General features: G+C 47.4%; 1 protein-coding gene and 1 non-coding gene across 2 annotated transcripts in view; both read right to left on the bottom strand.

Annotated features, from left to right (window-relative positions):
* FAM117A (family with sequence similarity 117 member A) overlaps positions 1-19,275 on the bottom strand; it is a 44,957-nt gene extending 25,682 nt beyond the window's left edge. Inside the window, exon 1 of the mRNA XM_068529665.1 lies at positions 19,080-19,275. Within this exon, the coding sequence (XP_068385766.1) occupies positions 19,080-19,275 (196 nt within the window). The remainder of the gene's footprint in view (positions 1-19,079) is intronic.
* On the bottom strand, positions 10,231-10,337 carry LOC137755703 (U6 spliceosomal RNA). Its single transcript, XR_011072088.1, has one exon. It is a non-coding gene; the product is annotated as a U6 spliceosomal RNA (small nuclear RNA).
* Positions 19,276-19,783: the final 508 nt, after the last annotated feature.

Raw genomic sequence — 19,783 nt, 5'->3', positions numbered from 1 at the left:
CAGGCAGGGAAAGGGCCACCCAGGAGGCTGAGGCAGGGCAGACAGTTAAGACATTGAGGGAGCAGGCCCTGTCCTGTCCCGTCTCCTAGCTGTGATGCAGCACTTTTGTTGGGGGTGGGGGAGGGGGGAGGGAAATGATAACCTGGAGGGGAGCAAAGTAAAACAGGGATGCAGAATTTCTAAATATTCCCCAATACCAGATTTGCAGTAAGTAGGGGAAGTTCCTCCTCACAGCTTCACAGGGATTACTTTTCCATTTCAGTATGTGTGTTGGGATTAAACAGTGCAGGCAGTCTTCTGAGCTGCTTGCAGTCCTGCGCCGCTTAACTGCTTAACTCAGGGACATGTGGGTTTTGGAGGGAAGCTGTGGTCAAACCGAAATCCTCAACATGACTGTACAAGAGTTAGAAGCCCTCCTTGGAAAGCCCAAGGAGACCCCATCCATCCCAGCTGGGAAAATTAAACCTGGGGCTTTATACACTTCTTTCAACCCCAAGCAATAGCTCATTTCAATCATAACAGGGAGAAGAAACTAAAGAAATGAGATTAAAAAGGAAGAAATGAAGAGTAACAGCACATTTCCCTTACCAAGAAGGCTTACCTGAGGAGAAAAAAAAAGAGTGATATTTGTATACACATGAAAAACTTCTCAGCCAGGACCTCAATACTAACTCCATATTTTTTTTTTAATTTTTTATTATTTATTTATTTATTTATGGCTGTGTTGGGTCTTCGTTTCTGTGCGAGGGCTTTCTCTAGTTGTGGCAAGCGGGGGCCACTCTTCATCGCGGTGCGTGGGCCTCTCACTATCGCGGCCTCTCTTGTTGTGGAGCACAGGCTCCAGACGCGCAGGCTCAGTAATTGTGGCTCACGGGCTCAGTTGCTCCGCGGCACTTGGGATCTTCCCAGACCAGGGCTCGAACCCGTGTCCCCTGCATTGGCAGGCAGATTCTCAACCACTGCGCCACCTGGGAAGCCCCTAACTCCATATTTAATACTAACTCCATATTTAATATTAACTCTGTATTTAATGCTGTCTCCATATTTAAGTGTGTAGCTCAGGTGAAACCTTTTCTTGCTGTGTGTCTGACTCCCCAGGATGCAGACCACATCCATGGGCAGCTGGAGAGAAGGGTCAGGAGAAACCCATTTGGAGGTGTCACTATGGGGAAAAAATGAGGAATACCCTAACTCTTCTTATCAGCAAGGAGGGAAAGGGTGATCCCAAAGCGTACGTGCGTGCGTGTGTGTGTGTGTGTGCGTGCGCGCGTGTATGAAGAGTAGACAGCAGTTACTTAGACACTTGTTCAATTCTCAAGAAGCTGCAGTTAGAAAAAAAGGAAGTGGTGTGAACTTTTCACCTTTTATCTGAATTCTATGAAGAGGAGTTCTGAAGGATTTCAACATTCTTAAAACAGGACAAAATACTAGCAGTTACTGATTGGAGCATGCTTTCCTTTGGGATCTATTTGGCCTTTGTTAAGAATAGCATAAATAGTCATAGCCTAGCCTTCTCCCCCTAAAAGCAATCCTCACCGCCTGGCTATTTGGGAGTGATGAATTTCTGGGTGGCTATAAACTCAGAGGACGGGCATAAACCCTTCAGTATCTTCACTTCAGATGACAATCTGATTTTTATCAAGTAGAGGAGAAATCATGATGTCCGCTCAGCTCTTTAAAGATAAAAGAGGTGAAGGAAGAACCAAAGATTGGGGAGGTTCATCTACAGTAAATCCTGTGAGAGGACAACTGTGATTGAAACCCTACTCTGATTTTTGTTCTGAATGTGTGCGCCCCGCACACTCTCAGGAATTCTCTGGGTGGAGGCCCAGGAACATCCTCGTGTAGACAGGTGAACTGATTTCTCCAACGCCACAGAGCAACTTGAGACACAGGCCTTTCTTCCCCCACAGAAGACTTTCAAAGTGCATTTCCCCCCTTGTGTTTCATTGTCAGACTCAACTGTCATGACTGCCTGGCTGCCTTGGTTCAGGAACTTCCCCACGGACTGGAAGAGTTCTATTATTTTCCCTGCTAGGAACCAGCACAATCAGACCTGGGTCTCGGGGACACTGTTTTACCCACTGGGCATGTAGGGCAAATGGAGGAAGACAATTAAAAAGGAAGGATCCCTTTTCTAGTAAGGACAGTGGAAATCAAGTGAAAGATAAAAAGGAAATAAGAATAGAATTATAGATAATGTTCAAATAGTCAAAATAATTTCTGCTTTGTGAACAAACCATGACTTATTTTTGGCTTCATCCAGCCTGCCTTCTCCCTGACCTCACGCAAACTGCCAGACAGCAACATATGTGTGAACAGCTGATACTCAATTTACTATCGGCCCAAGTCACACAAAATACCTAGAGTTTGACAGAATTTGATGGCCTCATTTTGTTGCCTTCCCGCCAATGATTCTAAAAGCCCAAAGAAAATTTTTTTACTCCTCTTTAGAACAACTCACATCAATACTCATGTCCTTCAGTGTTAGTTTAGAACTGGCTTTATACAGCTCCCAAAGTAACAGCTCAGTCAGGAGGAGTCAGCAATGGATGCCAAAACAACTGGAAGAAACACTGAGGGGAACAGAACACTTACATAATGTACCACATATAAGAGAATAATGTACTTTTACAAAGGGAAATCTGGTCGTCACCACCTCAAGTGATCAAACTTAGCATTACTAGTGATGGACATTCTGACACTGTGTACCTCCTGAAGCGATGTATTATGAAGTACACAGCTTCACCCATGAAATGTTCATGCCCAAGATGTTTTACCTGAATCGAATTGGGCCCCACACCTAACTTCCCACTTACAGGAAATACAGGAGATGGAGGAACAAGTCGAATGCCATTGAGAGGAAACAGTCAGAAAACTCCAGAATGTGGGACAGCTAGAAGGCTGTCCACACTTTCAATACGTCAGTAATCAAAAAACCTAAAAACAAAAGGACAGGGATGGGAGGGGAATTTTAAACAGATTTTTTTAAAGACATAACCAAACGAGAACCTTGACTGGACCCTGGATCAAAAATAAAAACAAAAGAGCCACCAAGAGGAAATCTGAAAATGAACTGGATATTAGATAATATGGAATTATAGTTTCCTTATGTGTAATAATGATATTATCATTATGTAGAAGAATGGTCTTATTCTCAGGAGATGCCCTTGAAGTAACGGGCAAAGTGTCAAGATATTCACAACTTGTTTTCAAACAGTTCACCAGAAAAAGTACCTATGGATGCACATATGTGTATGTCTAGACACACATATACATAATACACACAAGGAGGGAACAGAGATTAGACAATTGTGGCCAAAAGTTATCAATGAGTCTAAGGTGAAAGATAAATGGATGTGTACTGGGCTTACAACTTTTCTGCAGGTTTAAAATTTTCCAAGATAAAGCTGTGGGGGAAAAAAAAAGAACTGGCTTAATTTGGAATTTGGGAAGACAGAATTAACTTCACTCCTTAGCAAGGATCTAAACTGTTTAGCAGTTCAATCTTGGCAGGTTGTAGTCAAATTCAATTGGGTCACTGCTCTGGTCTTCTAATTTGGGGAAAGAGAAGGTGGGCAAGAAGAAATGAAACAGTCAATGAGGCTTACTAGGAGGCAAGGAATTGAAGGATGTAAATCAGTACAAGGTAGAATAAAGATACTAAGGGAAGGAGACTTTAAATTAAGAAGTGGCATGTCGGGCTTCCGTGGTGGCACAGTGGTTAAGAATCTGCCTGCCAATGCAGGGGACACGGGTTTGAGCCCTGGTCCAGGAAGATCCCACAAGCCGCGGAGCAACTAAGCTCGTGCGCCACAACTACTGAGCCTGTGCTCTAGAGCCCGTGAGCCACAACTACTGAGCCCGCGTGCCACAACTACTGAAGCCCGCGCGCCTAGAGCCCGTGCTCTGCAGCAACAGAAGTCATCGCAATGAGATGCCCGCGCACTGCAACGAAGAGTAGCCCCCACTCGGCACAACTAGAGAAAGGCTGCGCGCGGCAACGAAGACCCAATGCAGCCAAAAATATAAAAAAAAAAAAAAAAAAAAAAAAAAAAGAAGTGGTATGTCATCCCAGGAGACAGACCCAGATTGTGCGCAGAATTAAAGAGTTCCTATGATCCAGAAACACAGTTGGAATTGGATATAACCTCAGATATGCCCCGCCAAGTTACCCTGGGCATCCATTCGCTCATTCATTACAGGAATGTAGAAACCAGTGAGATCCCAGGGAAGATGGGTAAAAATAGCTAAAGCGAAGGTAGCTAGATCCCAAGAGGAAGATGAAGTGAATTAAAATTTGTCTTCTTCTGCATGAGTGTAAAAAGGAAGGGCAAAAAAGACTTTAGTTAGAATAGGAGAGATTCCAGCTAGATAAAAGGAAGAACTTCCTGCTCATCAGAATGAATGAGGGAGATTGTAGAGTCTGCCCCTGAACAGCTCCAGGGAGAGATCATTACATGCCCCCAGAGGTCTCAATATTCAACCCCCAGAACGCAGGAGGTTGTACCTAGAGAGTTTGAGCCTCCTCTAGTTCTAGAATTCCCCAACTATTAAAGGGTAAATAAGAGATGGCTACTGACCGATTCAGGTAAACTGAAAGCCCCAGAGCCCATGCTGTTATCCGGGGCAAAATTAGTTAAGGGGGGAAAAAAGGCACAAAGTCAAAAGGAGATATGCCTTACCTAGGCTGATCAGACAGCTGTGCTGTGGGCTCCCAGACCATCTCTCCCACTTCCTCCCCCAAGCAGGAGAGTATAAATAGCGCTCAATTTACCTGTGGCTCGCCACAGGCAAAAGGGCTGGTCACGTGGTAACTGCCGAGTAGACATCAGAGCTCAGAGGGCAGGTTTGCTCACTTGCTACACCTCAGTAGGTCTGTCAGGACCTCTGCTCTGGTTCATTTTGCTCTGGGCTGGGGGGTGGGGAGGGGGGCTTAAAGGAGCAGTTACACAGTTATGTCCCTCAGGGCCATGAAGGTACAGTCACAGAACTTGCTTTGCCTTCAGGGTCTAAAATCTTATTAGGGTTAACTCTGCTCAACCCTCAAAGCTTTGAAAACCTGCGTGGATCATTTTGTCCCACTTGCAAAATCTTCTCTGGTTATGTCCATCTCTTTACTTAAGTTCTACTGCGTCCCCAGTTTCAAAAAGGAAATACCTGAGAGACCACTACATCCCACCTAGTGATTCCCTACCTGGCCTCTGGCATTCTGGAACTGATCCACCCTGACCCCAAATCCCAGGCAAATTCCCAGGCTGGGCCTGGTGGAAAAACCCCAGTGTGTGCTGGGCAACATTCCAGGGCAGCCCCTGCTCTAAAGCCCTGGTCTTGCTGGTTGCTCAGATCTCCTAAGGGAGGCTCAAAGGTTATACAGTGCCTCCAGGGTAAACCTTGTCTGAAACACAAATTAGATGGTCCCTCTAGAAAGAGCCTTGAAAGGTATGACCTTGGGAAGATTTTTCCTACCCTGAATGTCTGCCTGAGACCAATGATAACTTCATAGCAGAAGGATGTTTGTCAGGTCACCTCTCCACACGTGCTTCCAGGCACAAGGGAGGACATGGCAACACATACCACTGGATGGTGAGTTACACCATCTCCCCCATATACAATGGGCTTTGTATCTGCTCCTAAATCAAAAGCTGCTTAACAGGAATGACACCTTCTTTTATAAGTCAGGTAAAGAAAAGGCTTATCCTCCTGAAGCAAGAGGAGAATATGATCCAGGGAAACAGTCTGGGGTGTTAATTACCAAGACGCCCCATCCATGCCTCTAAGAACTGGAAGGGAAAGCGCAGTGGTCCCAGTCCCCTCCAAACAGACAGCTCTGGCCATTTGCATGGCAGCTCTAACACAGACCCTTACACTGCAGCCAACCCAGTAAGACGTGGGGGCAGCCCTTCTCATCCTCCTGCAACTTGTCCGGATTCCGGATGCCATCCACCGGGCACTGATTTTGGAGTGGGACAGAGCCAAGAGAATACTGGAGACAGCCTATATAGCTTGATAACTGCCTAAGGACAAACAATCTAACTGTATAAACTGGTGTAATAATATAGTAAATGCTCATGGGTCTATTTCACAGAACTGGCTGGAATCCATGAAAAATTCCTTTGATGCTAACTTAACCACAGTCTCACACTCTAGAGCGGCTGCAGGGAGGCATTTTAGATAAAGGACACATAGTAAAGATTCTCCAAAAACTGTTTTTTTCTATGTTAAGAAGTAAAGTCAGACTCATTCACTTACCCCAATTCTGGAAGCTGGCGGAAAATGTCAGTAAGCAAAAATGTCAGGAATAATTCAAGTGCCTTCAAGGAGCACAGATAGATGCAGAGCATGCGGTTTGGAGGGAGAGAATAGGGGCTGGGAACAAACAGTAGTGTCTGAACCCCTAACTCTGCTTAGCGGTGATTACCAGATCCACCCCTTCTGGGGCCCTGCTGTTAGTGGAAAGTTTTCATTGACAAAGAGTGAAGCCCTCCCTTTGTGTATGAAGTTGTAACTCCCGTCCACTTGGTGAGACATGCTGCACTAGGCCATAGGCTCCTGTACATTCACAAGGCGGTGGGCACAACAGACCAACTGGTACACAGCCAAAAAAGCTGTCTGGCCTGGCCCATAACCTGGCATTGCTTTCTAGACAAAACTCAACTCCTTTTCCCCTTGGATCTCTACCATAAAAATGCGAAGTAGTATTACTCTATGGCTCTGGCACATGAGAGCCTTCCGATTTCATGTATTTTAAGAAATGAAGAGAGTTGAGTGAAGAGCAGAGTGAGAGCGTTTCTCAGAAGGAGGAAGCAGTTTTCCCTAGAAGGTATCTGGACATGCTGAACATGCTCAGTGTGGACCAGCAGCCTGCTGCAACCCTGCTGACCCCTCTGCCGGGTCAATGTGGGGCATGCACTGGGCTCAGACACACGGCCGCAGGTGCCCAATGGTTCTCAGAATCTGATGCCAACCTTGTGCAGCTCGAGCAGCAGGGACAAGCTACAGTCTCCTACCATAACAGTCAATACCTGGGCCCAAATCCTGCCTCCGCCTCAGTGTGCTACATGAACTCAAGACGAGTCACTTAACTTCTCTGGGCTTCAGTTGTTCTTTCTGTTAAATGGGGAGAATAAGAGATGTTATAAGGATGAAAGAAGAAAACTTTAAAGAACTCCTGGTACAGTCAAATTAGTCTAGCATATATTCATTTTTAAAACTTTTTATTTGGAAATAATTTCAAACATATAGATGTAAGAATAAGACCAGTACACAGAACATGCATATGCCCTCTACCCAGATTTGCCTATTGTTAAACATTTGCCCCGTTTGCTTTACCATTTGCTTTCTTTCGCATGCACTTTTCCTCACACACACATTCATACACATGCTCTCCCCTACATTCACACCCAGCACCCACACATTCACACTCAAGACACACACACAGACGCTCACATCCAGATATACACACATACTGTCCTTTGTTGGGTTTTGTGTGGTGGTCTGTCTGTAAACAACCAGGAGGGACAGGAGAGTGGGAGGTTCGAGGCGAAAAGAAAGCAAGGGGGCCGTGCTACTTGGTGATGGGTCCACAGCCCTGCTCCCCGCTCCCTGCCTCCAATGCAAACAGCAAGCCCTCGAGTGTTCCGGTTTAGAGATGAATGAGTACACGGACAGGGACCAGGAGAAGTACTTGTTACATAAGGTAGTTGGTCACTCTTTTCCTCCGAACGAGAAAAACCACAAAAAACAACAACAAAAGCATTTATATGAAGCATGGAAATAGCTTTATTATGTAGAATCATTTTTATAATATTTGTTATAATGGGGCTTTACCTTATGCAGTTGGGAAATAACTGGGAAAGGAAGGTTCCACATAAGCATATGGTTATTAGAACATTCAAGAATTCTATACAAAATCTGGTTTTGTAAGAGAAATAAGGAGGGCTTCCCTGGTGGCGCAGTGGTTAAGAGTCCGCCTGCCAGTGCAGGGGACACGGTTCGAGCCCTGGTCTGGGAAGATCCCACATGCCGCAGAGCAGCTAAGCCCGTGCGCCACAACTACTGAGCCTGCGCTCTAGGGCCTGCAAGCCACAACTACTGAGCCTGCGTGCCACAACTACTGAAGCCTGCGCGCCTAGAGCCCGTGCTCCACAACAAGAGAAGCCACTGCAATGAGAAGCCCGTGCACCGCATCAAAGAGTAGCCCCTGCTCACCACAACTAGAGAAAGCCCGTGCACAACAACGAAGACCCAACACAGCCAAAAATAATAAATAAATTAAATAAATAAATTAAAAAAAAAAAAAAGAGAAATAAGGAGGTAAAAGCTGCCCATAACCCTCTCTATGAAACAGGTCAGGCAGTTCTCCATGACACCACGTCCCTAGTTGGAGCTTTCTCCTGAGTTCAAGTCCCTTCTGGTCCCCTTAGTGGGCACACACTTGTCTCATAAAGGCACTATCACGTATCACAACGACTCCACTCCCAGTTAACCTAAAGCTAGGAGAGGGAGACACGCCCAGGCAGAGCATGGCAGGCGTGGGGGAGGTCTGCACCAGCCGTCCCCTACATGGAGGACTAAAGTGTCACCTATGACACGATGCCACCTGCACCTAGCCCCCCCACCACAGAAATGCACCACCCACATTTACTCCTGAGTGCTTTTGGGGGGTTCCACATAGTCACACATAAGAAAGACACCCTTTCCTGTAAGCTCCATCTTAAGAGTATCTCCCTGACATGGCCCCAAGCAGTAACCATGACCATGACCCCACCGAGGCAGGAAAACCCTGCCTCCTGGGCCCTAGCTGTCCCTGGTTAGCTTCTCATTCCACGTGAAAATTGCGTATCTCCAACCAGTTGGAAACACTCAAAAGCTGCCACCACATCACACATATAATGTAATAACCATCACCCTCCAGTCAGCCGCACCAAGTGGATAGTTACTTATGGGGTGCTGAAGGAACAAACAGACTTCTCTGCAGCCCATTTTCCTCTCCAATTCTCTTCTGGTCAGTTAAACAAAAGAAGTTTTGCTCCTGGAATACAGGTATATAAGCAGAAGGGAAATAGGCCGGGTGTGTGCTGGGCAGGCAGCAGAGGATGCCAGCCTGGGGGGAAATTCCCCACGGACTCTCCACACATAGGTGGGAAGAGCCCTGGATCAGGGGCAAAAGGGCTTTATTAGTCACATGGTCTTGGGCAAGTCACTTCCTCTCGGGGCCTCAGTTTCCTTATCGGCAAAAACAAGCAAATGCCACCTGCACCTGCAGGACTGTGGCAAGGTTGAATGAGAAACGTTCCAGGGTACGGACTGCGAGCAACAAAGAGCTAAACATGCAGAACGCGTTGTCAAAACTAACACTATCCATACTCTCAGCTTCCCTGAAACATGCAGATGAATTTTGGGGCCTTCCAGGGTTGGGATCCACAGACTCTTTCTTTCCACAGAAGCAGCCGCTTTAGCCTTCTCCTGTGAACACAAAACTCCCCAGGATTACGGTTCTAATGAGAAAGAGTCCAGGTGCTGCCTTCAGCATTAAGATGTGCACATACCACATGGATAGCCTCACACGGGCCTCCTCTCCCCAACTTCGAAATCCAGACGACATGATATTGTGAAAGCTCTCTGGTTGCATCCCCTCTGTCATGCCAAATGCTATCCACTCCACCCTCAACTCCAATTTGTGTGTCATATCTGATGGGCATGAGTTACAAAGACAATCCCCAAATAGGGGCTGGGCGTCAGGTTCTCAGCCAGCTTGCAGGTGTAGGGCAGGGAGCGCACGTGTTATCAGCCGCGGTTCTCTCAAAGTCGTGTGGGCGATCAAACACACACAGAGCACAGAAAACTCTTAAAGGGAAGGCAGTGTGGCAGGTGGGGGAGAGAAGGGGGGAGGAGGGAAGAGAAGCTGCCTTTCTTTCCTTGCAATCACATTTTCATTCTGTTCAAAGTTACCCACAGCTGAGAAGGTTTATAAAACCATTTTTTTTTAAATCAGTCATCAATTTTATACACATCACTTTATACATGTCAATCCCAATCGCCCAATTCAGCACACCACCATCCCCACTCCACCGCAGTTTTCCCCCCTTGGTGTCCATACGTTTGTTCTCTACATCTGTGTCTCAACTTCTGCCCTGCAACCCGGTTCATCTGTACCATTTTTCTAGGTTCCACATACATGCGTTAATATACGATATTTGTTTTTCTCTTTCTGACTTACTTCACTCTAAAAATATGGAACGCTTCACGAATTTGCGTGTCATCCTTGCGCAGGGGCCATGCTAATCTTCTCTGTATCGTTCCAATTTTAGTATATGTGCTGCCGAAGCGAGCACTATAAAACCATTTTGACTAAGCCACCAGGCCCGTGGTTGGCAGGGGAACACAGGCTCCATTGGATGACAGTGTAGGTATCAGGGCTTGGGGAATGACAGTGAGCATCTCTTTCCAGCATTTCCCCCATTTGGTGGGGAAAAGAGAAGGAGAATCAGCAGTGCTTCATATAAAGGACGGTGCCTGGCTTGGGAGGGGGGGCTTCCTGCCTGATCATACCTCTAAGACCACCCTAAAGCCAATAGGCAATTCTGCTCCCTAGCCCAGAAAAGCTGCTAATTCAGATTTTGTTTTCCTGCTTTCCTTTGCTATACATTATAGCACTACTAGGAATTTGGTGCAAATCTACCTGGAGTGAAAGAACATCCCGCATTCATCTGTCTCCTTGGCCTCTCACCCATATCCACATATAAGCCTAAAGCCAGGTCTTCTGGCTCTTTTACAAAATCACAACAAAATCCTAAACATTGGCTGTTTCCATGGATCAACCTGGTAACTAACGGCCCAAGCTCACACTCTGGCTTTAAGTGTGTGGGGAACAGAACCTACAGGCCTAGCGAAGACATCCATGGAAATGCCACGTCTTCGCCACCAGCTGGGCTTCAAGCCCAATGACCAGGATGAATGGGAGACCAGTGATTTGAAGAAAGAACACTAACACTTCGGGCGGGGTGGGGGGGCCTTGTAAGTAGCTAAAGAGAGGTATTATAAAGGGGGCACAGAGTGTGGGGGCCACAAGTGGAAAAAACCATTTCAAATGAGCCTGGGGAAGTGTGGTTCACTCTCCCCACCCCTGCTGCCTTTCCAGCAACTCCATCCAACAAGCATTTATTGAGCACAACAATCCCCATCTGCCCTGGCCCTCCCTCTGCAAAAACACTCAAATCTGTTCAAGCTGCAGGGTGAGTTCCATTGCACTTGAACTTGAAACATGAGGTGCCTACCTTTTAAAAAGGCAGGCACACAATTTCCAGCATGGGGCAGAAGGGACTAAAGAAATTTGAGAAAGTTAAAGAACACAGCTGACCAAACAAGGACACACCAGTGCCACTTTCAAAGGGAAGGGAGAGGGCTTCCCTGGTGGTGCAGTGGTTGAGAATCTGCCTGCCAATGCAGAGGACACGGGTTCGAGCCCTGGTCTGGGAAGATCCCACATGCCGTGGAGCAACTGGGCCCGTGAGCCACAACTACTGAGCCTGCGCATCTGGAGCCTGTGCTCCGCAGCAAGAGAGGCCCTGATAGTGAGAGGCCCGTGCACCGCAATGAAGAGTGGCCCCCGCTCGCCACAACTAGAGAAAGCCCTCGCACAGAAACGAAGACCAAACACAACTAAAAATAAATAAATAAATCAATTTTTTTTAAAAAGGGAAGGGAGAGAGTAAAAATTTAATTTAATGGTAGGGAGAATAATATACTGGCCAATTTAAAAAAAAAAAGCCTGCTAGAGACATCTCAGTAATTCTCTAATTAACCCTAACTAACACTGAATATTCCTTCATTCTATACCTCCTCCAGCTTGAATTTATCTTTTATTCACTGGTGCACGTGTTAGTAATTTGCTTTTAGAGTTGTATGTTTAATCCTACCTTTGCCTCTTGAGGAGGTTAGACCTCCACGCTCTCCTGCATGTTTTCATTTAGGATCAGATGATGAGGGATGCAAGCGGCAGAGCAGGTGGTAATCTAGACCTACGCTCGTTAACAAAGCTCCCCCCAGAAAAGCCACCCACCATTTGCAAGATAGGGAGTACAGGGTCAGAGAAGAGGCACCCCAAACATCACTCTGCCTGCCAAATACTGCCCAACTCTAAGAAGCCACATTCAGGCAGGCTCTGAGAGAAAACTCCCTCACCCCTGAAGCCTGCTGCTTCAGATCGACCAAAGCCCCCAGAGGAGTCTTCCCAGGCCTCCCCCAACCTCCCCCCTTTTAGAATGTGCAGGCAGAGCTGAGCCCAAGGCACTCGCCACCCCTGGTGTCAGCTGTCTGGGGCTCAAGAGCAGGGCAGGTTAAGTGTCTGCACACAGTCCAGACTTCAGTTCCAGGTTCCCCAGTGGCTGGAGTTGTAAGTTTTTCTATTATGAAATACTTTGATAGCATTCTTTTAAGTTCGTTGAAGCCACCCTTGATTGGCTGTGGTGCTCCCACACAGTAAAAGTCGATTGAGGCATACTCGGGGCCTAAGAATAAACATTTAAATGACTCCAAGCTGGGCATTCAGCTTTGTAGTGACCCTGAGGAAAAGCGTGGAGGAGAAAACAAAGTGCCAGGAAGAGCTTTCAAAACCAGGAGGTTCACTGAGGACCATGAGCTTGAAGCCTGGGTGAGAGCAGCCAGCTGTGCAGAGCTTCCCACCAGACAGCTGTTCCCAAGAACAAGAGCCCCTTCACAAGCTCCACACAACTGGAGAGGAACTGGAAAACAGATAATTTACAGCTTCGAATATAATCCAAAACTCTTTTCTCTCTGAGATCAGGATTTGTTTTGGACCCAACAATGTGACCAGATTTGGCTAATGTTTGGTTAATTCATAAACCAGCAAACCAAATAATGGAGCCCTCTGTGAAGACTCAACTCAGGCAGAGGTGGAAAGCTGACCAGATTCCCCACTCATCTTTCCTTTGCTTCCACTCTTCCCTGCTCCCTCTTCTATCCATCTCAGAGGGAGATAAAACTGACTGACTCGCGAAGAGACAGTCCAGTCTCACTAGACTAACTTGCTGGTGGTCACCCACCTTCACTCTGAAACGGGAAGGAAACACAAGGTTTTCCCTTCCAGTCCTTTCAAAGGGCCCCAAGCTGCCTGTGGAATAAAAGTAAGCCCAGGTAAGTCTAGTAAAGCATTTGAGCTAGTGTCATATAGCATTTGATATATATGATAGTGTCAGTAAGAACTCAAACACCAGACCTGCCCCCAGAATATGTCACACCCTAAAGTCTGAATCCTTTGGCACCAAGGCTCTATGTGAGAGCTGTAAGAATCCAGAGGATAACGCTCCATTAAGATCCAAGGAACAGGGCTTCCCTGGCGGCGCAGTGGTTAAGAATCCACCTGCCAATGCGGGGGACACGGGTTCGAGCCCTGGTCCGGGAAGATCCACATGCCACGGAGCAACTAAGCCTGTGTGCCACAACTACTGAGCCTGTGCTCTAGAGCCCGCGAGCCACAACTACTGAGCCCACGTGCCACAACTACTGAGCCCGCATGCCACAACTACTGAGCCTGTGTGCCACAACTACTGAAGCCCACATGCCTAGAGCCCATGCTCCGTAACGAGAAGCCACCGCAATGAAAAGCCTGCGCACTGCAACGAAGAGTAGCTCGCCACTAGAGAAAAGCCTGCGTGCAGCAAGGAAGACCCAACACAGCCAAAAATAAAATAAATAAAATAAATAAATTTTTAAAAAAAGAGCCAAGGAATAGTGTTGCCTTGGTGCCCATCACATCATTCATTATAAACTAGCAGAAAATGCAGGTAAAGTGTTCTCTGGCTATTAAAGCCCACCAACCACTTTGGCAACGCTCATATTGCCACCACAACTATGAAAATTTTGCAATCCTGCCTCAAATTTTCTAGAGAACAATCTATATCTGGAACCAGAGAAAACAATGTCGTCTTACCGCCACACCCCACTGTTGTTCTCAGCCCTTCTCCACTGACCTCAAATGGTTTAAAAAATCCTCGCTCTATGTGACCTAAGTGGAGAGCTTCCATATGTATAATCCTTTACTGTCCAAAATACTGAAGAACACATGGACGCACTCTCCTTTGGGTACCAAAAGGATAAAGTAGTTAGGCACCTTAGCCCTCAGTTTCAAGGGTGCCATCATTGGTGATAACATTTAAGAGTCAGATATTTCAGCAGTGCATTTTGCTGACCACGTGCCTAGTGCTAGCAAAGCTGTCAAAAGCAAGCTAGCAGCGTCAGGCTGGCAAGTGCCTGGTGTTTAATGCCTCCCAAACAGAAGCTGCCTCAATCACAGGTTTTCAAAGCACAGTTGTAGCTCTTAAAGGATTTTAACTGCAGCCCCAAGCTTCATTATAGCAAGATGGCTCCGTGGCATAGAAAAGTTACACTCTATTCTAATCTCCAGGCTGTTTCAAACCAAGGACCATGGTTTGATGAGGGCTTCGTCTCAGGGTTTCTAATAAGCAACCTCCTTTATGTGGTTCCATACCTCTCTAAACACCCATCCCCCTCTAAACACCCATCCCCTAAGGACTAAGTTTACAAAAGCACTGCAAGGAAAGGAGTTTAATAATTACCAATAGCATTTAATAACAATGCTGCTTTACATTCACTGAGACAACTCTCCTGGAGAACCTAATGGACATTTGAAATAAACCCTTCCTATGTCCCTGTGAGGAAGTCAGTATTTGAGGGCAGCCATGACTACCACCAGCTCTCAATGATCTGTTCAGAAAAATAAAAGGTAAGGAGAAAAGTCCGAAACCGGAGATAAGCCTAAAGTAATTTCCATCTGATTTTGAAATGTGTTCACTGCAGTTGTGGGTTGTTAGATTTGGAAGGAGGGTAAGAGGGGAGGAGATGCAAATTTGCCTAACAGTTAAGCTTTTATGTAAATCCAAACTAGTTTATATCTACCGAACACATGTCACCTGACAAGGGTGGGGGTGGGCAGCATGGATTCACATGTGCTGATCTTCTATAAAGATTGAGAACTGACTGGAAGCTGATGATCCCCCTTTCTTTTTCCCTAAAATATGAGTAGGGATACAGGCTTCTTAGTTTTCTTTACCCCCTTAGGATTTTCTGCAGAGGTGTATACTACACACATTTGAAACTCATCTTTTTAATAGGACTATTGGTCAGGAACATTGTTGAAGACAAGGAGTAGGCCAATTTTTTTCTGAAAAGTGTCATGTAGTAAATATTTTAGGTTTTGTGGGCTATTCCGTCTCTATCACAACTACTCAACTCTGTCATTGTGTACAACTACTCAAATTCTGTCAGTGTGCAAAAGCAGCCACAGTCAATACCTAAATGAAGGAGCATGGCTCCATGCGTTCCAATAAACCTTTAATTTACGAAAACAGGCAGAGGCTTGGATTTGGTCTGCAGGCCATAATGCCAAACCCCGGTTTAAGAAGAGTCTGGGGCTTCCCTGGTGGCGCAGTGGTTGAGAATCTGCCTGCCAATGCAGGGGACACGGGTTCGAGCCCTGGTCTGGGAAGATCCCACATGCCGCGGAGCAACTGGGCCCGTGAGCCACAATTACTGAGCCTGCGCGTCTGGAGCCTGTGCTCCACAAGAACAGAGGCTGCGATGGTGAGAGGCCCGTGCACCGCGATGAAGAGTGGCCCCCGCTCGCCACAACTGGAGAAAGCCCTCGCACAGAAGCGAAGACCCAACACAGCCATAAATAAATAAAAATTAAAAAAAAAAAAAAAAAAGAAGAGTCTGGTGGGCAGCGGAGGTTCAGAGGCAGCACTGGGCTCCCCCAGCACCCAGCTGGCCAGTGGGGCTGGTCCACTAGAGAAGAATTTGCAAAGCTGTATTGAACATTAGCTTCTGGACATGGATATGGAGACACTGAACAGAATAGGTAAGACTGGAACCCAGAACAATTCACCTCCTAGCTCCGTTTTGTCCATCATCAGTGGTCCTGGAAGAACATAAAAGTCAGCAGCCTCCAATTGACTAAAGACATAAACGAGAATTTAATTAAAGGGGAAATTGCAGTAAGAAATTTATCCTGGGTTTCTGTTACCCACTAGTAGCTCTTAGCTTCTTAGAGTTGACCTTCATTTTTCTCTCCACTCTCTTCTATCTTCCACACCCCTCGCCCAGGCTTGTAAAAATGAAGCCATTCCTCACTTTGTGAAGACATCCCTTACGGATGAATGGCCACAGAAGGTAAATCCTGCTCTTTACACCATAACCCTTCTTTTTTTTAAACAACATCTAATATACCTAGTCAAGAACACAACAGGGTGTGTGGTGGAGAGATAACTGCACAGCCCTGAGCACTACGTCACTTTGAGATGGGAAACAGAAACAGTGACGACACTTAATTGTTCCTAAAACTCTGTCTCAGCTCACATGCTTTTTTAAACAGTTGGGTTTCAGAGCCCTGTTTAGAAAGCTCATTTTAAAAGATGAGCGAATAAAAGTGCAAGGGGAGGCCCTGAAATTCTGAAACCTGCAGTACTGGTTTCAGACCAATATGGGTTTGCTCTTTGAAGCCTGAAAAGGCAATGGGCTCTGGCCAACAGTGCTCTCACCTTGGCTGAGTGGAGAGAATAACAACAATATAAGCAGCAGCAAACACTTCAGAGCACCTTCTACTTGCCAGGCACTGTTCTAAGCACTTTATAGCTACTGACTCATTTGATTCTTATGATGTAGATATTATTATTCACACTTTACAGATGAGGATATTGAGGCACAGAAGTTAGTTAACTTCCTCCAAGCCACACAGCTAGTAGAAGGTAGAACCTGGATTCGACACCCAGGTAACTCTGGCACGCAAAGCCATTCTCTTAAGGGTTTATGACTGCAAGGCTTTTACTTCTATCACATATATCCTACGGGCCCAGAGGAAACCACTTCTGCCACTTCTCAAGGCCGAGGAATGGAAACAATCTGAACACACATAAAGGTAAAAGTTAACATTCAGAAGACCTGATGTGCTCCCAAACCAAAGGCCAGGAACACTTCCTTAATGTCTGGCCACAAAGAACTCCACAGGCTCAGGCCACTCTTTCCTCCTCCTGTCTTTCCTCTCTCCTGCCTCACTGAAAACTATAGATAATCCCACTACAGACCAGGTAAGTGCCTTATTAGTGCCTCTGGGATACTAATAGGTGGAGAAACAATCCATCAGCCCAATCCATAAGCAAGAGATCACCCAATCTGCCTTAAATCACCCAACAAATTGTGCAGAGCTCTAGCTTCCTATGTTTTTACCAGTATCTTAGGGTCCCTGGCCCTAAAAAAGGAACAGGCCATGTGAAGAACCCAGTCATCCAAAGCTACACTCTTCTTTCCACAGCATCCACCAGTGTTTGTCCTTTAAATATTAGTTCTATAGTAGACACAAAATAACTGCTCTTAAAATATGACTGCTAATAGATTTCCAGCTAATACACAGGCAGGCTTTCTGTTGATTTCTACTAAAAGCAACTAAGGTTCAGGTGCTTGCTGTTCTACTAACTTCCCTGGACTCAAAGGAAGCACAAACAAAACCAACAGGTTTGTAGTCTTCTGGTTTGCTTTACAGCAGTTCACGATAGGCATGAGTTTATCTGGGCATTGCCCTGCTCTACAGATTCTAGGCATACTTTTACTAGTTGGTTACCATCTTGCTACCAGATTTAACCAAGTTTCTGCGTTCCAAGATGCAATGCTAACATTTACAGTGAAGTCCAGACAGACTTGGATTTTCTACTTCAGAGACCCTCTTAATCCCATTCCTACCTAGGAAGGCACCGTAGCAGCTATACTTTCAGGAGGGGGTGTGCTGAAACTAAGTTTAGTAATCACAAAAAGCTCAAGAAACTCTGGTTTAGAGAATGTTGTCATTAACCATCAGATGGCAGGGACCATGACTTTTGTACATTTGGTAGACCCTGAGGCTTTGGAAGTGTGCAGTCATCTTTTCACATTTGGTGTGAATCAAATGCAAGTCTCACTTTCTACTTCTTGCCAACCTCCTCATGCAAGTAGGTTCCTTTTCCCATTCCTAACTGCCTGCATTTGCAGGGGATCCATTACAACTTTGAGTGTGAAAGCAAGATTAAGCTTGCTCTTCCCTAGTTTCCCCATATCCACCACATTATTAAGCTGCTATTAAGACATCTTTTTGGTGCTGTTCAGAAAGTGGGGGTATTTGCCACAATGTACTCGATTGCAGCCCTCACCCCACTGCCACGTTGACTGACATGCCCAGGACAAAACAGCCTTGGTGGGGGTAGGAGGGAAAGGCAGGGGGCAAACTACTCAGGTTCTATACACACACACACACACACACACACACACACACACACACACACACACACACAATGGTTGGAAGCCATATTAAGCAGGTCAGTGATCTGGGAACATACAACTTCTGGGCCAACCAAGAGGAATGTAGGGAATAGGAGCGGAGCGTTTGTACGGTAGTAAAAGCCATTAAACTAACTTATTCCAACGGCTCAGAAGAAATCAGCTCCAGGAGGTGGCAGAAAGGGAAGCCCACGTGAAGTGGTGGGAAAAGGAACTCTAGAGCTGCACAACGGGATGCTGGTGCCAAACTCAAGTTGGAGAACTAACACATAGCTCCACGGGGCTCTCCTCCATGCCCCTCCCCCTTCCCGTGCAGACATCCAGCGCCCACCGGCTCCTCGCTCCAGCTCAAACCCTGCGTAGGGCGCCCCCATCACGCGCCACTCACTCCTTCCTCACACCTCGCTGCCACCCCTGCATCTTCCACTCACCCCCACACGACACCTCTGCCCACTTTTCGGTTACGCCCCCAAAGCCAGCCTCCATCTGCCAGGTTCCTTCCCTCACCTCTCGGCCCCGACTCCTTGCACAGTCTGTCCCGGCGGTGCACTCCGCGTTCACGACTCCTCGCTCTCGCTCCTTCCGTCCTCGCAGACTTTGCGCGACCCCCTTGCTCTTCCTTCGCCCCATCCACTTCCCCCTCACACTTCTCCCCATACCCCTCCCCCCGTCACGCGCCCCCCTCCCCCAACGGCTCCCCTCGCCCCCCCGCACCCACTCCAGGCCCGACTCACCTGCGCGGCCACCCCCGTCCCGGCGCTGGTGCGGTTGCTGCAGCTGGAAGGGGACGGTGGCCCTGAGCGGCTGCAGCCCAGCCCGGGGGGAGCCGGCGGGGGCTGGGGGAGAGCAGCCCCGCCGGAGGCCCCCGGCCCCTCCGCGCCCCGGCCCCCAGGCACCTCCGCCTCTGCCGCCCACTGCGGCCCCCGCCATCGCACGCCCGCCCAACTGCCGGCTTGCCTCGGCCCCACAGCGAGCCCCACACAGCCCCCCAACCCCCGCTGCTGCTGCTTATCTGCCCTAGGAGGCGGAGACCGGCCCCCCTCAGCTCAGAGCCCTCATTGGCCTACGGATCCCCAGACCCCTCCTCCCAACCAATCCTCGGCTTGCTCTTCCCATACCAGAGGATGATTGGTCGATATGCCTAGCGATCCAACCCAAGACCCCACCTCCACCCCACCCCTGCCTGCTGTCCCACGTCCGAGGGTCCGCTGATTGGTCCGTCCGGAAGAGGGCTGGTTTTCCGGCGCCGCCAATGAGAAGACGCAGAAAAGGGGAGCGTCACACCCAGTCCCAGGTAGTATGCAAATACGATATCACGTGACGTCAGGCTAAGCGGGGGCGGGGCCGGGTGTAAAATGGAATCAAGCAGTAGTGAAATCATTATGGGGGGCAGGGAGGAGTGTCAGACTTTAAGCAGTTGAGTCCCGGCAAGTATGGA

Source organism: Eschrichtius robustus, chromosome 20 (genome assembly GCF_028021215.1).
Source record: "Eschrichtius robustus isolate mEscRob2 chromosome 20, mEscRob2.pri, whole genome shotgun sequence".
NCBI classification, from domain to species: Eukaryota; Metazoa; Chordata; class Mammalia; order Artiodactyla; family Eschrichtiidae; genus Eschrichtius; species Eschrichtius robustus.
This window is presented reverse-complemented; position numbering and strand designations above follow the sequence as displayed.